The sequence below is a fragment of the Syngnathus scovelli genome, chromosome 11 (assembly GCF_024217435.2).
Source record: "Syngnathus scovelli strain Florida chromosome 11, RoL_Ssco_1.2, whole genome shotgun sequence".
NCBI classification, from domain to species: domain Eukaryota; kingdom Metazoa; phylum Chordata; class Actinopteri; order Syngnathiformes; family Syngnathidae; genus Syngnathus; species Syngnathus scovelli.
In genome coordinates, this window is record NC_090857.1 from 7,852,771 (window position 1) to 7,870,944 (window position 18,174).

Here is an 18,174-nt window from a genome sequence, read left to right on the forward strand (position 1 = left end):
TGCACCACGGACCGGTTACGTGTCAGAAATATACAATATATAATAATAATATATAAACGATACGACTATTTCTTTCTTTTAGTCGTTTTTTTTTTTGTTTTTCCTTGCCCTCTTGGGAGCTTAAGATCAGCTTTGAGAATAATTGTCACTTTGTTTTGTATATGTGAAACCCTTTGAGACTGCTTGTGATTTAGGGCTATATAAATAAAATTAACTCGACTTCTTTCTTTCTTGTTTCAGAAAAATGGAGGTGGAGATGCTGGTCCAGAAAGTAAAATCCTTTCCACAATTTGGCTTCAGCCACAGCAGATGCTTTTACTCAACCTGCAGGTAAACAAGCTTATTTTTTACTTTCTTTTGCAGATGACAATAACATGGCAACACATAGGAGATTAAAGATGTTTGGACAAAATAAAAAACGTTTCGTACTCACTTGAAACTGGGCTGCCAAAACCCATGCTGTGAAATCAATACAATGGACTGTTGCTAATGAATTAATAAAATTTCATCTCTGTTGCAGGCTACTGTAAATGTAGGACACATTTCCTCCTCTCAGTCAAGCCCTCTCATAATCATGTCCACAATTTTACAGTAATCTGCAGACATGTAGGTGTGCATCTTATGTCCATAGCCACATACAGATTCTTTGTATACATTTCTGTACCATTTTTCCGCCCCATCATCTTGACCAGCAGTTCCCTCTGCTTGCCGTGGGAGGAAGGGAGCGTTAAAGAGAGCACGCACGCACGGAAGCACAGTACAGTGTGAGGCTGCTGATTCAGCCCGGGCCACTGCATTCATACATCTGCACTGCAGTGCTGCCTCTGTTCAGCCCCACGCCTTCCCTCAGTCTCTCCCTCCCTCGCCCGCTCTCTCTTTCTCTTGCATGCACATCTTACCACTCAGCCATTTTGGTGGTTGATTCAACGGCATTTCATAAATTTAAGCAGCAACAAATTCGACATCGGCACCCCCCCAAAAAAAACGACACTAGTCACAAGTCTAACTGGAAGGCTGCTTTATTGTTTGGAAATAGATTCGTGCTCAAATGAAGACATTCTTTCACTGATTCTCACTGAATTGTCTTGTGGTTGTGCAACATGTTCCTCTCCCTGGCTGCATTAGTGGCAAGAGATAATGACATTCAAAAATTGCCCCCCCCACCCCACCCAGTCAGCCTATTTTCAGCAAATCATCCCAGTCATGCTAAATCAAAAATACGGTCCATATCGTGAAGATCCAACATTTGAAAATGACAGAAACCTGCAAAACAGAAGGCAACTCAAAAGCTCGTAAACAGAACATAGGGGAGAACGATCAAGAGTGAAAGCGAGAAAGAGGAGAGAGAACTTGTCATATTTTATGATTCTACAATATGAAGTTAGTCCAGACTACATGGTGAGTTAACAATATACAAGTTCATTTGGACTCGGTACATTGCAACTATCATGCTCTGTTTTGATTCCCTCCTGGTAGTTTTGGAGCTCCGCGTCGCCGACTGTGCTGCGAGACTAACTAGAAAGCTAAAAAGGCACGTGCCGTTTAGAGATATTGCACCAGAAACAAACACACAGGCAACTAAGATGACTGACTAACCCTTGGGCCTTTACACATATCGCCATGGAGGTGATGTGAGTGTGACAAACATGGCGGTGGGTTGTAATGCTCAAACACTTCACACGCACGTGATGCCAGCGTTAAGAATGTGGAAAAAAAAAGCGGCAAAACATTGTTGAAAATGTACAAAATGAAAAGGGTATGCTGGTTAGTGCAATCCTCCCACCAAGGCAGGCTCCTGGATTCTCAGCAAGCAGCCAGTGCAACAGCATGCAGTATGCGCTGGCACCTTTGGGTGCTGGCTGGGACAGAATTTTTGTTATTGACCCATTATTGATACACACAAAGAAAGCTCCATTGATCACGTGAAGAAAAAAAAAAAAATGGACAGGTGAGGTGCATCACATAAACTGTTCATATATATATATATATATATATATATATATATATATATATATATATATATATATATATATATATATATATATGTACACACACATATATTTGCAATATAGCTCTGTGTATGAAGGTATTGATTTGCAATATAGATTATTTTCCCTTGATCCCTTTTTTCTGTGAAAAGTGAGTAAAAAAAGTCTAGTCTGACATGTCACAGCCTAACAAGTGTGACGGGGCAGAAGCTGGAAGCCATTCTATTTATGCTTATTTATATTTAAGTGTAAAGATTAATAGCTGTAGTTTTTTTTGACGTAGTCCAGTATTTACAAAAAAAAACTACTCATGCCATTAAAGTAAAATATTACATTAGGTTCTTATGAAAGTTCATTTTTAGCTTCAGAACTAAGCTTACACTTGTTTTTTTTTTTTTTGTTTTTTTCTGCTTTCAAACAAATCCACTTTTGGGAATGGAATACTTTTTAAATACATGACGACGTACGGAGAATCTTTCTGTTTATCATTCATGGTTTAATTTGGTCAACACCCACACTGATTCTGGAGCGCTCATGCAGAAAGTGGACTATTTGCAGGACTCGGGTTAACTATCAAGAAACAGGAAGTGACATCACTGCACAGTGCTAAAGCTCTGGTGCGGCACGTGTGCTCACAGCACCGTGAGATGCGTCCGGTGCTCTGGTCGTTATTTGGTATTGAATGCGGCGCGGAGAGGGTCGGAGCCTATGTTGTAAAAATCAGTGACATCACCTGCCAGGTCGGACTGGGGTGAATGGAGCTAACATGAACGAAGAATTGGATTGAATGATTTCCATCTAAATGCAACCCACTACCAATTGAAGCAACACCTTTGCAAGCGAGAGCAAAACAATGGGCCTGTTTCATGCTTCTATAAGTCTACGTGTCATAAGCAGGAAGTTCTACAACAAAACGGACCATGACTCTCACTGAAACAAGGCGGCCGGCTGAGATCGTTTCCCGTCATCATCATCATCAACATCATGGCATTAAACACAAAGGCGTAAAATGTGATTTAATAAATGCGGCCGTCACATTCACTTGCATTGTGTAGCAGAGCTCAACGAGTATAATATCTCCTGAGAAAAACGGGAGGATTTTTTTTTTCCTTTTTTTCCAAGCATTGCATACAATTCTCGGGTCTCTGTTGAGAGTGAAATAAAATACCGTAATCCAAAAAGAAAATAGACATTTAGTCACAAACCCCCTTTCACCGATGAAGAACAACAAGGCAGATCTCTTTGGCTTCTTCACACACTCCAATGCTTACCTTTCTCATTACTCAACTGAAATCAGACAAACATGTTCCCCTCGACGTTTTCTTAAACGAGGCTTATAAAACGGGAGAAACAAGAAGGGGAAAAACGCACACACGCGCACACTTACGTGAATAAGCTCAAGATCTCCTCTCAGCCCTTTCAGAAAAGAAATGCATCACCAAAAAAAAAAAAAAAAAAAAAAAAAAAAAAGGCCTTACTTGTAAAATCCCCACTGACCACTACAAACAATAAAAGCAAATGGAGCATTACATAGGTGCATAGAAACGTTAAATATAAGCTTCTGATTTTCTGACATTACGTCCTTCATTTTTCTTTCTACATCTTTGAGAGCAGCAGATCCATATTCACATTACAACTGCAATCCACTAATGTGTGTGTGTGTGTGTGTTTTAATATACCAGCATTTTCCATTCTTCTATTTATAGAGGCAACAATTGTAATGTCTGGAGTGAGGGACAAGGTTTCCGTTTGGGGGATGATCGACCCTCGTTATCGCGCCACCGCAGTGTTAGTGTCTTGTGGACTATGAAAAGTTCATGCAAGAGTTCTGGTCAAAAACATGCCATCATGCAAATCATTTCTATGCATTGAACAAGCACAATTACCTATGTTTTTGTTTTGGAAACCGTTCGGAGTAAATGTACGGAAGCCCTTGGCCTGAGTTCACCCCCGTAATAAACAAACCCTGAACAAATTAGTGTGAAAGCCCATGTTCCAACAGAAGAAGAAGAAGAAGAAGAAGAAGAAGGAGAAGGGAAAAAAAACAACATTCGGACGTGGCTATATAAATAATGGGAGTTAAGTGGCATGGGCAAAATGCTAAATAGTGTTCCTTTTATATCGGTTTGCATTTTTGCTGCTCACATCAACACTTTCTAGCTTGAATAACACCAAAATACTCCCGATGCGCTCTATTATTTGTCTTTCTCTCATTTTGCTCTCAGAGACGTTTCAGTCCTTGCGCAGTGCAACTCTGGCAAGAGTTTCCCTATCTTTCCCGAAAGGCCGTCGTCTTCTTTTGGAATCTGTGAAGTCCTCCGTTTGAAGCTCCTTGTCTCCCCCGTGGACGTGACTCATCGAGATACAATGATGTCCCAGCTGATTATGAGAGGAGTTCGAGAGCCTTCGAGCCGTCGTCGACAGTGTGAGCGCTTCCCTCTGAAGGCTGGAACGAAAAACACTGAATCTTTTCTGACTTGCAAATGAAATAATCTGTACATCCGTGCGGGTGTGAGTTTCCTGGTGTTGTTATAATTTGTGGTGTTAATAGCGTGATTATTATTATCCCATCGCCTTAACATTTGGATTCCCTGACGTCTTTTTGGTTTCTTCCTCTCTCGTTCCTCCCTCCCTTGCCCTCGTTGTCGTCCTCCTTCTCCTTGTCGGGTTTGGTGACGCTATCGTACGAGGGCAGGGAGGCGGTGGAGGGCGTGGCCTCCTTCTCTTGTTCCTGATTGTTCCCGCCGTTCTCCACTCTGTTGTTGGTCGGGACCCGCTTGCAAACGAAACCCCGCCTCGCCAAGTAGACTCGGTAGGCCCGTTGGATGATTCGGGCAGACACGTCCTCCTGCTTACGCCTCAGAGTGGTGGTGATGGGCTCATAAGAGACCTTGGAAGGATTGGCCGCCACGAATCGCTCCTCCATTTGTTGCCTCAACATGTCCAACTCACCGCTGTCGCCTAGCACGCGTTTGGTGAAGGCAAACAGGATGTCCAGGCAGTGTATGCGGTCCCCGCTCACCATCGGCATGTCCATAGCGATGAGTTCAATGGTGTTGGGCTTGGGGACTCGCAGCGGGTGTTCAAGTGCGTCCGCAAAGTCGGAAAGCTTGGCGTAGGTGATGAACTGGGAGGCAGTGGGGTCAAACTTCTCCCATATCTCATAGAAGGTCTCAAAGTCATCCTCGCTGAGTGGGTCAGCGCTCTCCTCCGTGGCCACGCTGAAGTTCTCCAGAATGATGGCGATGTACATGTTGACCACAATTAGGAAAGAAATGATGATGTACATAACAAAGAAGAAGATGCCCACAGATGGGTTGCCGCAGTCTCCGGTGGAAGGAGTGCCGGAATTCTCCAGCAAGGGGTCGCAGTCCGGAGGGTAGTTCAGAATGGGCAGCAGTAGGCCGTCCCAGCCAGCTGACGTGGTGATCATAAACAAGATGATCATGCTGTTGCCAAAGGTCTCGAAGTTGTACATGTCGTCGATTCCGGCCCCGTGTTTTACGTAGCCAAAGTTGGACATGCCGAAGATGGAGAAAATGAACATGACCAGGAAAAGCAGCAGGCCGATGTTGAACAAGGCCGGGAGTGACATCATCAGGGCGAAGAGTAGAGTTCTGATGCCTTTGGCGCCCTTGATGAGGCGCAGGATTCGGCCGATACGAGCCAGTCGAATCACCCTGAACAGCGTCGGCGACACAAAGTACTTCTCGATCAAGTCGGCGAGGAACATTCCTACAAATGAAGAGATCAAAAATCAGAGAGGCATCATAATAGGAACTCATTCGAAACAGCACTCGAACGTCCTTCAATTGTAAAATCACAGTGCTCTCCCTGGGGCAGCAGGTGTTTCTCAGCAAACCAATGATTTGGTACTGAATGCCTAAAAACAATCCAGAGCAACTTCAAACTGTATCTTCTATCAGTTGACATTATTAAGAATGACATTTAACCAAATGCCATTTATTGAGATTCATCTTCATTTGTGTAATGGTATCACCACCAAAAGTATCAAAGGTCGTCAGATTGACCCCTGCGGAACACCATATTTCTTATAAGTACTGTAACAGGTTTGTGCATATTGTTTCTCATATATTGACCGGGGGGGGGGGGGGGGGGGGGGGGTTTATTCAATATTGATTTGAGAGGAGGCCATACATAAGTAATATATTTTTATCCACTGTTCAGTACTAAACGTACAATAAGAGTGACTCTTAAAAGCATAGAATGTAAAAGTCTATTTGACAAATTCCAATCAAAATACTTCATAAGAACACTTGTGAATACTTGCCCACGATAGAGAGGATGACCACCACCACGTCAAAGATGTTCCAGCCGTTGGTGAAGTAGTAGTGACGCAGCGCAAAGAGCTTTAGTAAAAACTCGCCGGTGAAGACAACGATGAAGATGAAGTTGACCCAGTAGAGCACGTCTTCTGTCTCTTTTGACTGGTCGTCTGTCTCCACCATCATGGTGACCATGTTGAGGCAGATGAGGATCATGATGGAGATGTCAAACACTTGCTGGGTCACAAAGTCAAACACCATGCCCTGGATTTTGTTCTGAGAGGGAGAGAAAAAATGTTTTACAATGATGACACTTTCATTCATTTAAAAAAAAAAAAAAAAAAAAAAAAAAGATTTACCTGTGGTCTGGGTATAGGCTTTTGCGGTTTCTTTGAGCCAAGTTTCTTCATAGCATTGTAGTATTTCTTCTGTTCTTCCGTCATGAATATATCCTGACCTCCAAAGTAAAGGATCAAAAGCAAAATGGTTACAATCGTCGAGTAGACGTCCCTCAAAAAGCAAGGAAAATCAAACTTATCTTTTTCTTTTGCTGGTTGAAGTTATCAATGATGACACCAATGAAGAGGTTTAGGGTGAAGAAAGAACCAAAGATAATGAAGATGACAAAGTAGATGTACATGTATAAATTGTCTTCATACAGCGGCTGATCCTCCACCTGGAAAAGAGCATGTAACAGGGTAACTATAATTACAACTATAACTATAATTAAAAACAAATTAAGCAAAACTAAATTTTTAAAAATATTTTTGTAAAGGAAATAAAATAAAAATGAGTGCTTTTTATAAAAAACTAACTAAATTTCATATTTAAAAAAAGTCTTTTAAATTTCAAATTCAATTTCAAATTCAAAACAAAGCATTATCAGAAAAAAATACTAACCTGTTTTAAAACTTCAAGTGGATTTAAAAAGCATACAAATCAAAACAAAATCAAAAGTACTACACATAATTAAAAAAAAAATCAGCCCTACCTTTCGAGAATCAATCGCCGCATACATAATGTCCATCCAGCCTTTAAATGTTGCCTACAAGGTTGAGACACAACATGTGAGAAAACACTTTGCGTCAAGCGGGACGACGCGTCGAAAACGCTCCTTACCACTTGCAGGAGCGCCAGGTAGCCTGCCCCCACATTATCAAAGTTGATCTTGACATTTTTCCACCTGACTTCCGTGTGGTTATCATTGATGAGAGCAAAACACTCCGTTCGGTTGTTAACCTCGTTGGGATGGAACGTGTACTCTTCTGTGTCATTGAAGCAGTAGTAGTACTTCCCAGCAAACAGGTTCACACCCATGATGCTGAAGATGAGCCAGAAGATGAGACACACCAGCAGCACGTTCATAATGGAAGGAATGGCCCCGACCAAGGCGTTCACCACAACCTGAAGAGAATAAATGCTCAAATCACATGTGGCTTGTTTTGACCAACATAACAAAAAACATTGACATCAACACAATCAGAAACTGAAATGCACATTCGCTCTCTCCTCAAGAAAACTGTCTAAGCCTAATAAGATAATCAAATAGAAGGTAGATTTTTGCAAACTGCATTTTATTTGTACATACAAGTACCGACAAATTATTTTCTCAATTGCCATTATTCTATTGGAATGTGCATTTTAATTGACAGGTTGTGTGATGACACCACAAAGGAGAATTAGGGCCGCACAAAACAACACCATGTTAGAGAAGAAAGTTGTAATTATTTGAGAATAAAGTCCAAAGTTTAGAAGAAAGACTTCTAATATGAGATGTGATTTTATGTCATGTGCCTCACTCCGAAAATGGCTTATAAGTTTGTCAAAAAATTGTATAGTCAATGTTATGTCATAAAAATAAAAATGATACATTTATTGTGCACAAAAAGTCTTAAGAACTCTTCAGAAAAAAATTCTTAATAAATATTTAATGATCTTATATGATTAAAATATTCATTCTTTTATACTTGCAATATTCCAGCATTTTTTGCACTCGCATTAAAAATCTATCCTGGTAACAACTTTCTTCTCCTAATTTTCCTTCTGTCATTTCAATGTTGCCCTAATATTCCTTGTGAATTATATGAATGCAAGATATGAGAAGAAGAAAAGAAAAAAAACCAAGAGCTTGTCAAACATGAGACGACGCATCCAACAGATGGATGGCGAGCACGGATGTGTGGGAGAGGGGAGCATATGCAACCAGAAGTTTGGTGGTCTTCCAGTGTGACAATACCAAAGCCAAACTGCCATAAGATCAGTGAACAGCACATTTTGTGACGGCGCGACAGGCAGAAGCTTCTGAGCCTAACACATTTGCTTTCCCTTTGGCACCAACGAGAATGTGACAAGCCGCCTTTCATAACTGAATCAGGCTCAGAGCAGCTATCAAAACAATTGACCGAGAATTGCCGTGTCATATTTTTGGGGAGCAGCAACCAAGTTCATGCACAAGCCAGTTTGAGGATCCTCGTGTTTTGACCATTGGAGATGATCTGCATCCATGCAAATAAACAAAACATTTTTACAATTCGATCCATGTCATTTTTTAAAAATCCTTTTGTCGTTAATCGGCATGCAGAAGCAGCAGCTGCCTGGTACGCATCTTGGGCCTTACCCTCATCCCTTCAAAACGTGACAGGGCCCTGAGGGGTCGCAAGGCCCTCAGTGTCCTGAGTGACTTAATCGGGCCGAGATCGGAGAAGCCCAAGGCATTAGCTATAAGGCTGACTATAGACACCTACACAGATAGGGACAGAGGGACAGACAGGGGACAGAAGCAAAGGAAGAGAGGACCCACATGGTTAGAGGGGACAGAGGGAGAAGGTCAGGCCCTACTCATCTTGGAATTGTCACAACATCAAATGAGGAACTGCAGCTTCTGTGTATCGTGAATCGTATAATCGTCGTCGTTTTGTCTTGTTTACTTCTGTCTGTTTTGGCTGTAGTTTGGCAAGCGAGTCGAGCGACGACCGGCTCGACAGCACACCTGGAAAGAAACTTGTGGTTGGCACAGTGAGCGGGAGAAAAGAGTCCAACGAAGGGAAAATAATCTGAGGAAAGGGGGAAGGGGGCGGGGGGGATGTTGTCACAGACACCCAACCAATATGGCACGATAACATATAGACGAGTACAAAAACAATACAGTTGCTATATCTCACTTAAAAGAGGACAAACAGAAGAATGCAGAAGATTGAGGAGTGTCAGGGTGGGGACGGGAGAACCTGTGAGAGTCGCAGCAACAAAAGCCTTACCGCGGGCCCTCAAACAAGAGTCACGCTTAACTTAAAGTGCAAACCTGTTTGTGAGAGAGAAGACGTTAGAGCAGAGTGTTGCATGAAACCAGAGCAACCCTTCCTGCGATGACACGATTGAAAATATTTTGGGGTGACAGAGCCAGCTTCCAAAGAAATATTCAAAACATACATTGTTGGTTTGTGTAAGTAGAAGACAAATGTACTTACATCCACAATAAAGAAGTCCAACCAGCACCAGGCGTTAGTGAAGTACTTGACAAAACCATAAGCCACCCATTTGAGCAACATCTCCAGAATGAAAATGTAGGTGAAAACCCGATCGGCGTACTCCAGAATAATACGGATGGTCTTCCTTTGCTCAATGTAGACATCCTCAAAGGCCTACAAAGAAGCAAAGACTTTAGCCATTAATGACTTCAACCAAAATGGAAGACCATTCATATTGTCACTTAAACACAACAGAATCCAGTAATAAAAAGTTCAACCATTTTATAATTTATTTTGAAAGTGGGATTCATTGCAATATCTATCTATTTCTATTTCCAGACACGTGATTTGCCTTTGCAGGCCACCTAAAATGACGTATCGGGCCGTATTTGGCCCCCGGACCTTGAGTTCAACACCGGTGGTCTAAACCATTGCATTAATTCAAAATAGATAGTTGGAAAGTTTGTTTACATCCCCACGGTGGGTTTGTTGCATATTACAGAGAAAGAGGAAGGAAGGCCAAGTTTACGCCGTTTCTTTCGCACATTCGGCAGCATTTAAGTGTTTTCATTTGGCCACAGGCCTCCCTCGCTCCGGAAAAGCTGCAACGCTAAGCTGGATTTTGTCGGATGAAAGGTTGGTGCATTAAAGCGCTCGGCTTTCCATTAGCAACAGTCATACGGCATAAGAAGCAGCTGCGGAAGAAAAGCAGGTGCTGGTCTTCCTTGTACGTCGCATATCAAGGATGATTTTCTTTTAATCTAATGAGAGCAGTTGGCTCTGCTCAACAGGTTAGCATTATTTAAAGCGGCATTTGCAGTTTAAAAAAAACGGTTAGGAAGCACAGTTATCTTACCAGGGCTCCACTGCTAAGTAAGATCATGAAGATGATGAGTGTTTCGAACCAGTTGTGTTCCACTATCAGGTAGCAGGTCTTCCTCAGGAACCACCAGTGCTTCCCCCAGCCGTGAGTGATGGGAACATCACAGCATTTGTATTTGGCCACGCATTCTGCATGACAGATCAGTAGGCCAACGATGTAATGTGAGTTCTCGGAATGGGCAATCAATCTTGCTGATGGTGCTCGTACCACGTACCATCTGTCCAGCAGGCCTCTGGGTCAAGGTACTCCTCCACAACCTCCACCACTGCCACCTCCTCCACGTCAGGCTTAATGTCTATTGTGCTGCCCTCAGATGAACTGGTATCATCCAGCTAGAAGACAAGCCCAAACGCTCGTTTAAATAAGGCCAATATGTGTTTGTACGAATCACTAGATTTACGACCGCGATGATGTAAGTGTTATCGTAATGTATACTAAAGTGATTCATCCTCGCTATGACTCCCTTCCCCTGCAGCTTTTAGCATATAATCAAAAGGAAGCAATTAAACGTATGCTTTAATGCTGCTATTGTTATGCATTCATAAATAATATCCCGAGGGGGTGAACAGATTTTTGTTTGAATTGAGTTGAAGGTATGGACAAAATACATTTATCTCAATTTTCTCGAGAGATTTGAAATTAAAAACTAGCATAGACCCAACGTCAAAGTTTACATGTTTGTGAATTCAACTTATGAGCAAGTGATCCTGAGCTATGTCATCTGAAAAAGCTGCATTTAAATTTGCTCCTGCGCTCGCTCTCATCTCACTTTCTCTCCAAACATCCGGATGAGTCGTTGCTTTTCTGATTGGTTGGTGGTAGTTTTGTACGCCGTCGCTTCCTGCAGTGTATCCTTCGCCTGAGAACTAATGTAAGGTAGGTTCAGGGAACCCGCTGGAACATAAACCTGGTGTAGGTGTTATAACAGAGTGCGCCATTAGCTTCTTTAAACGAGGCCGAGACAAAGACACCACCCACCTACTTCTTAGGCTTTGAGTTAAACTTCATAAAACTTAATGAGGAGATATGTCACAGTCAACTGTAACTGTTATTAAAGGGTATTTATCACACATGTTGGTCAGACTTTGCTAATATGAGGATGAAGTCATGTTGGGTCTCACGCTGGTAAAATTAAGACTTACTTATGCTTAAAAATTAGATGAGTGAGGCGGGTTATTTGAGCTTCAAAAGACAACAACAAAAAGGAAAACTAAATTGGACCGCAACAGAACTGTATCGATTTAGAATGTTCCACAGTGCACAAATCAAACAAACAAATAAACAAATAAATAAATAAATAAATAAATAAATAAATAAATAAAATTTAATAAATAAATAAATCTGTGCTGACAGTTCTCCTATTAGTCCATCGTACTTACATCCTTGCTGTTCTCCGCATCCGATTCACTGCTGAAGTCCTCAGTGTTAAGGTTTTCAAAGTCCGACTCTCCAACGGCAATTGGAACGCACACGGTCAGGTTTGGGTTGTGGATGAAGGACATGTAGTCTTCATCAATCATGTACTTTCCAACGCTGCTCCCAATGCCGCTGGTGGTACCGTTGCCGTTTTTAGCATAGTCCAGTTCACGGTTGATGTCCACTGAGTGGTTGGCAATGCAGTTGAGCTTTTTCTCGTACATTTCATCCAGAGGTTTTTGTTCATCCTCAACAGGCTTCAAGTAAAAAAATCAAAAATAAAAAAAAAATAGATTATTGCCTGTGCCAGGCATGTTTAGGCAGCCGGTAACTCTTAAACACACTTTGATTTTCATTTAATTAGCATACACAAAAGATTTTTTTTTTTTACTAAGTGCCAGTACAATTTCATTTGAGCTAACCTTAATATTGAAACCTGACTGATGATCCTGATCATCAATTATTAGGGGAAGCGGGGAGGGATAGATTTTGGTACGCCGCCATTTTGCTTACCTTCCTGAGCACCGTGGCGACAAAGACACGCATGTGCACCTTGAACCAGGCAATGCCGATCTTAATGCGAGCAACAGCGAGCTGGAGATTGTTTGGCTCGCCATCGTCATCTGTGGCAGCGAGGTTGTCAGCGCTGAATGAGCTCAGCAACAAAGCTAAGAATAAATTTAAAACCTACGGAGGATTGAAATTTTTGTGAGTTTCGTTCCTTCGAAAGCTTCCACGTGGCATCATCTGACGTTTTGTTTTTTTCAACTTACCACCAAGTTCCCGATGACCATGACCATCATGAAGACAGTGAGGCACATTGTCTGTCCTGCCACCTCCATACAATCCCACATGGTCTCAATCCACTCCCCACACAACACTCTGAATACAATCAGGAAGGAGTGGAAGAAGTCATGCATGTGCCAGCGAGGCAGTTTACAGTCACTGGCGATCTTGCACACACAGTCCTTGTAGCTTTTGCCAAACAGTTGCATGCCCACCACAGCAAAGATGAAGACAATGATGGCCAGCACCAGGGTCAGATTACCCAGCGCCCCCACTGAATTACCAATAATCTTGATCAACATGTTGAGTGTGGGCCATGATTTGGCTAGTTTGAACACTCTCAACTATGAGAGATGGGGGAAAAACAAAACAAAAAAATACTTCAATATTTGGATTATGCTGCATTGTTGAGGTGGTGGGGGAGAAAAAAGATTCTACTTACCAATCGGAAGGACCTGAGCACTGACAGACCCTCCACATCTTGGAGTCCCAGCTCCACTAAACTCAGTGTCACTATGAAACCATCAAAACAATTCCATCCTTCCTGAAAGTAGTAATAGGGATCCATGGCTACCAGTTTGGCAAACATCTCCCCAGCAAAGATCCCAGTGAAAACCTGAGGATACAGATGAAAAAAACAAATTGGTTTGATTGGAAATGGGTAGTGCTGTACAAGATACACTCCCAGAGTCAAAAGCACACTTAAATGATCATAATATTTTAAAAAGTATTATTATAAAAATATAATGATTATTAAAAAATTGGATTTTGTCTTAAAAACAACCCAATTTGGGTTAAAAATCAGATCCAAGTTTCTGCACAAAAGAAAAAGTGAGTCCCGATTACAATGGTTTGTGAATTGATAAAAGTCAGCAGGTAAGACAGCAATGTAACACTATGTTCACTTGTCACTGAACTCACACTTGACAGAATGAATACTCGTAACCTTAATCACATTTTACATGTGGTGAAGAGAACACCCAATGAGTCATACTGCACCATCCTCTACCAATCTGACCTATTTTTTTTTTCCTGTACTGACACTGAGTCAGTATTTGGCAAAAGAAGGCTGCAATCTGACAGACAGATTCAGCCTGTGAGGCACAGGGAGGTTTTTTTTCCCCTCATTATTTTAAGGCTGTAGACTGAGTGCTTGGTGTATAGCAAAGACATCGGAGCAGAAGTTGAGGTAAGCAAGACACAACGGAAATTGGAGCCTGACATGAGTGGAGGTGATGGGGAGTGGGGGAGAATGCGGACTGGCTACATTAAAAGCAAACTAAATCTTTAATGAGCCCCCATCAAAGTCCTATATACAGTACGTATGTGCAGTCTTAAGTGCACATATGCATAAAAGGGACACACTTGCAATATTTCTCGAAGTGGGCGGTAAGCAAATTAAGAAGGAATACAAAACGTGGTTCTTCTCACCAGATTGCCTACAGAGAGAACGTTCTCAAAGTGCTCCGTCATTGGGTAGTGCTCCATGGCCATGAAAAGGGTGTTGAGGACAATGCAGATGGTGATGGCCAAGTCAACAAAGGGGTCCATGACAATCAAGTAGACGATATGCTTGAGCTTCAGCCACTTGGGATGGCACTCCCAGATTAGAAAGGTGTTGGCGAATTTGTACCAACAGGGGGGGCACTTCCTCTGAGATTCCTCCAATTCTGCGAAATTAAAAAGATGGAAGAAGAGTTGAAAAGCGAGAAGACGCAGGAACTAAAAACGCATGCATGTTTGACTTTTAATTATAATTGTGGTTTTATGAGGCTACCATGAAGGTAGCACAGCAAATTATATATCTACCATCTAAGAGGGTGTTGGTGACTACGCTCATCTGACTGTTGGCGCGGTCTTTTCCTTTGAAGGAGGAGTTGAGCTGATCCACTGATACCATGAGAGAGCCAGAGTGCTTCTTCTTAATTTCCACGTCTGTGGTCTGTACTCAGAAAAGAGAGAAAAAAGGGAACTTGTGAATAAACTCACGTAAACAAATGATGATGCCCTCAGTAATTGAAGCCAAAAACACTTGGTCTCAACCCTAACTGGTTTGAGGAATCTAATTTAAATTTGTGTATTTTACTTGTTTGCAAGATTACATCATGTGCCAAAGTGTAACATTTGCACTTATTCACCCATTAATTTTTAAATTAACCTTTACTAAATGAAAGGTACAAATTTGTAAGTAATTTGAACAAGCTAGCGCCTCATAATCAGAAAATGCAAACGCATGAATTCAAGTTAATTCAGACTCCAAAATAAAAAGTGGGTCATGACAACATGATATTGATTGACTTTGATTTGTAGGGTGAAGAATTGCTTGCAGTGCCTGATACATACTGATGCATCATTATCACTTTATCAAGCATGATGAGGAGCACAGATGCAGCTCTCAAACGTAAACTACTGATGTCGATCGAGAGTGCCAGGCTAGCTTGTTCGAGTGACTACAAATGATACCTTTTTAGCACTGACCACCTCAACATATCCTAATTCAAAGCCCGAAGCTATTATTTACTGTGCATGACATACTGACAGTCTACATGCAACGGCATGCAGGTCATGTCAAGAGAGGAATTCAAGACATTATTTGCTGCTGTACCATGCTACATCCGGACAGAGGTAAAAATAAAAACAGGTTGGCTGACAATACAACGGCGCTCTTATCATGCTAGCGAGGGATATTCTCAGAATCAAATTGAATCTTGCACCATCCAGTGGTTTGGCAGCAGTGGATAACTGAAGAAAATGTAATGGAACTGCCCGCGGAACAAGAGGAGCATAGAAGGGGAAAGAAGGTACTAAAAAGACAGATATCAAAAGAAGGATAGCTTGAACTAACGTGACCCATACCAGGAAAGACGCTACAACTAAGCTAGCTAAAGTCAGCAAATGAACGATTGTATAAGCAATAGCGGATGCAGAAATTCCTGTAGTATTTGTTGAAAATTAATCAACGGAGCCTTTGGCGGTTGCAGCCAAGAAATGTACTCCATTTTTGCTAGTTTAGGACATCAACAACAACTACCACAACCAATTACACAATCGTATTCTTAATGATTGATGAATTGATTCTTATGTCCTTCACTCAACCTCAAGGTTTAAGTTGTTGAAGAAACTATGAGGGCTTGCTAGATATTGCTTACTGGGACAGGTCGTTGCCAATCTACAACCTAATCAACCTTAAGAACTTAAGATAGTATTTACAGCTCGGCAATCTTCAGCTTGCTCAGCTGAGTCTGGCTCTCAATATCGACAATCGGGTTCTATGATAACAGGATCTTTTCTTATTCCAATTGTTGCCCATCCTGGATGCGCGGCACTATATCAACACTACACAACCAAAATGGTCGTATATCACGACGTACATGTACTAATGAATCACCGGGGAGACTGTTCTATATGGTTTATGCTTTGTCTATTAGAGGACACCCTGAAAAATGCATTCCATCAATGAGATTAAATAGATTCACAGGTTGGAAGTGGAAGAAAAAGAAACTACAGAGAGAGAGGAGCAATCGCCAAGGGGAAAGGAGGTTGTGAAGGAGAAGCTGCGGAGGAGACTGAGGCCGCCACCATCATGCCTAAACTGTACCGGTTGTCCCCCGGACGTCCTTACACTGTCATCAGTGGCTGCCTTATCTATTTTCACCTCAGGCAGAAGCCGTCTGCCAGGCCCCGGGCCGATGAGCGACACCACGCCATTGCAGTCCACGGTGCTGTTCCTCTTCCCTCCTGAGTGAGGCGCCAGCGGGTGGATGCGTGACGAGCCTTGGCTGTAGCCGCTGTAGCTGTTCCGGCGGAAAGGGATGAACAGGGAACCCCGGCGGTCCTCGCTCTCCTCCACCGTACTGTGCTCGTCGTCGGCAAACTCGTTTTCCGAGCCCATGTCCTTGGAGCGGCCTTTGAAGCTGAAGATGCTGCTGCGGCTGTTGTGGCGTGACATGAAGGGCGAGCCCGGGATGCTCAGGAGTGACTGGAGAGGGAAGACGGGAGTCCTTAAATATGCGAGTCTATACGAGCTGTATTTCTATATTTTCCTTGGTACTTCACCTGGTTCATGATGGAGGTCTTCCTGCCCAGACGGCTTCCCGGAAAACGAAGGGTACTTCTCTTGCTGCCGTCATCGGACTCAGACTTGACCACCTTCTCGCTGTCACCCTTCTCTTTCTCCTGCTCTTTCTGCCGCCATTTCTTCTTGCGATTACGACGCTCCTTGGCACTCTTGGAGCTCAGCTTAGAGACCTCCGAGGAGCTGCGGGACAGATGACCCCCTCCCTCATCCTCCAACGCGACCTCCGATACAGTGCCTGCCGACGTCACCATGGCGGCAGCCTGAAAGGAAGACAAGCGTATAAACTCGGGATCTCAGCAGATGCGTACAAGAAATACGGTACCGACCTGCGTTTCTTCCTGCTGCTTTCTGAGCTGCTCCAGCATGGCTTTAAATTCAGCCTCTTTTTGCTCAGCCTCTTCGATGGTGGCCTGGTTCTGCTCCTCGTAGGCCATGGCCACCACAGCCAAGATGAGGTTGACAAGATAGAAGGAACCCACAAAGATGACCAGCACAAAGAAGATCATGTAGGTCTTGCCTGCCGCTCGCAGAGTCTGACACAAAACACAGATGGAGAGATTTCAAAGATTAGAATAGCTGACAGCTTGAGGACTCTGGGTGGGATGAAGGTTAAAACTTGCTGAGCCACGGCCCCCCAAAATACATTTCGGTTAATTGAAGACACTATCTTTACACCATCGCTGAGCGGAAACAGAGCCCCTCTTTATTACCAGCATGTAGAGATTCTCCCAGAAGTCTTGGGTCATTAGTCGAAAGAGGGTGAGGAAAGCCCATCCGAAGCTGTCAAAGCTGGTGTAACCGTAGTTGGGGTTCCTCCCGGCTTTCATGCATGTAAACCCTTCAGGACATCGTCTGAAAAGAGAAGCTGATCATTTGAATCAGGTTGCAGGAGGGAAACATCTCAAACAGGCAGGATAATTGCCCTCGAGGACTGGAGTGTGACAACCGAAGCTCTTCTAATAACCGAGTTGCAGTATTTGTAATGTGGGGCAAAATACATACAGTGCACTTTGAAACTATTGTAAAGCACCGCAACAATAAGAAACACCAGTTACATTGAAATCGCTGGGAACAGTTTCTTTTGATAGGCTGACTTTTGTTAAAACTGCATATCGTAACTCAAACTTACCCCGAGTCCGAACTATTTCCACATAACAGTGCATCACCCTGACCGGGGTAAAAGTAGAAGTTAGCTGTAGGAAGACAAATAAAATAAAAAATGCCGTCATTAGCTACAAATCAAAGTATGTGTGACCTAATTTGGACAATAAAA

General features: G+C 42.7%; 1 protein-coding gene across 5 annotated transcripts in view; it reads right to left on the bottom strand.

Annotated features, from left to right (window-relative positions):
• Positions 1 to 1,001: 1,001 nt before the first annotated feature.
• The window catches only part of scn8ab (sodium channel, voltage gated, type VIII, alpha subunit b), a 33,159-nt gene continuing 15,986 nt past the window's right edge, over positions 1,002 to 18,174 (bottom strand). For 2 of the 5 annotated variants that reach the window (XM_049734439.2, XM_049734441.2), the window contains exons 8-27: positions 18,031 to 18,094; positions 17,612 to 17,753; positions 17,228 to 17,434; positions 16,880 to 17,161; positions 16,446 to 16,802; positions 14,633 to 14,765; positions 14,255 to 14,493; positions 13,266 to 13,439; positions 12,811 to 13,167; positions 12,551 to 12,724; positions 12,001 to 12,294; positions 10,836 to 10,953; positions 10,595 to 10,749; positions 9,739 to 9,912; positions 8,892 to 9,014; positions 7,394 to 7,678; positions 7,266 to 7,319; positions 6,813 to 6,950; positions 6,634 to 6,738; positions 6,239 to 6,550 (exon numbers count right to left, since the gene is read on the bottom strand). In XM_049734439.2, the coding sequence (XP_049590396.1) occupies positions 6,254 to 6,550; positions 6,634 to 6,738; positions 6,813 to 6,950; positions 7,266 to 7,319; positions 7,394 to 7,678; positions 8,892 to 9,014; positions 9,739 to 9,912; positions 10,595 to 10,749; positions 10,836 to 10,953; positions 12,001 to 12,294; positions 12,551 to 12,724; positions 12,811 to 13,167; positions 13,266 to 13,439; positions 14,255 to 14,493; positions 14,633 to 14,765; positions 16,446 to 16,802; positions 16,880 to 17,161; positions 17,228 to 17,434; positions 17,612 to 17,753; positions 18,031 to 18,094 (3,872 nt within the window). In that variant the 3' untranslated portion in view covers positions 6,239 to 6,253. Of the gene's footprint in view, positions 5,724 to 6,238; positions 6,551 to 6,633; positions 6,739 to 6,812; positions 6,951 to 7,265; positions 7,320 to 7,393; positions 7,679 to 8,891; positions 9,015 to 9,738; positions 9,913 to 10,594; positions 10,750 to 10,835; positions 10,954 to 12,000; positions 12,295 to 12,550; positions 12,725 to 12,810; positions 13,168 to 13,265; positions 13,440 to 14,254; positions 14,494 to 14,632; positions 14,766 to 16,445; positions 16,803 to 16,879; positions 17,162 to 17,227; positions 17,435 to 17,611; positions 17,754 to 18,030; positions 18,095 to 18,174 lie in introns of those variants that run through there. The other 3 variants (XM_049734442.2, XM_049734443.2, XM_049734444.1) reach the window with 2 other exon arrangements.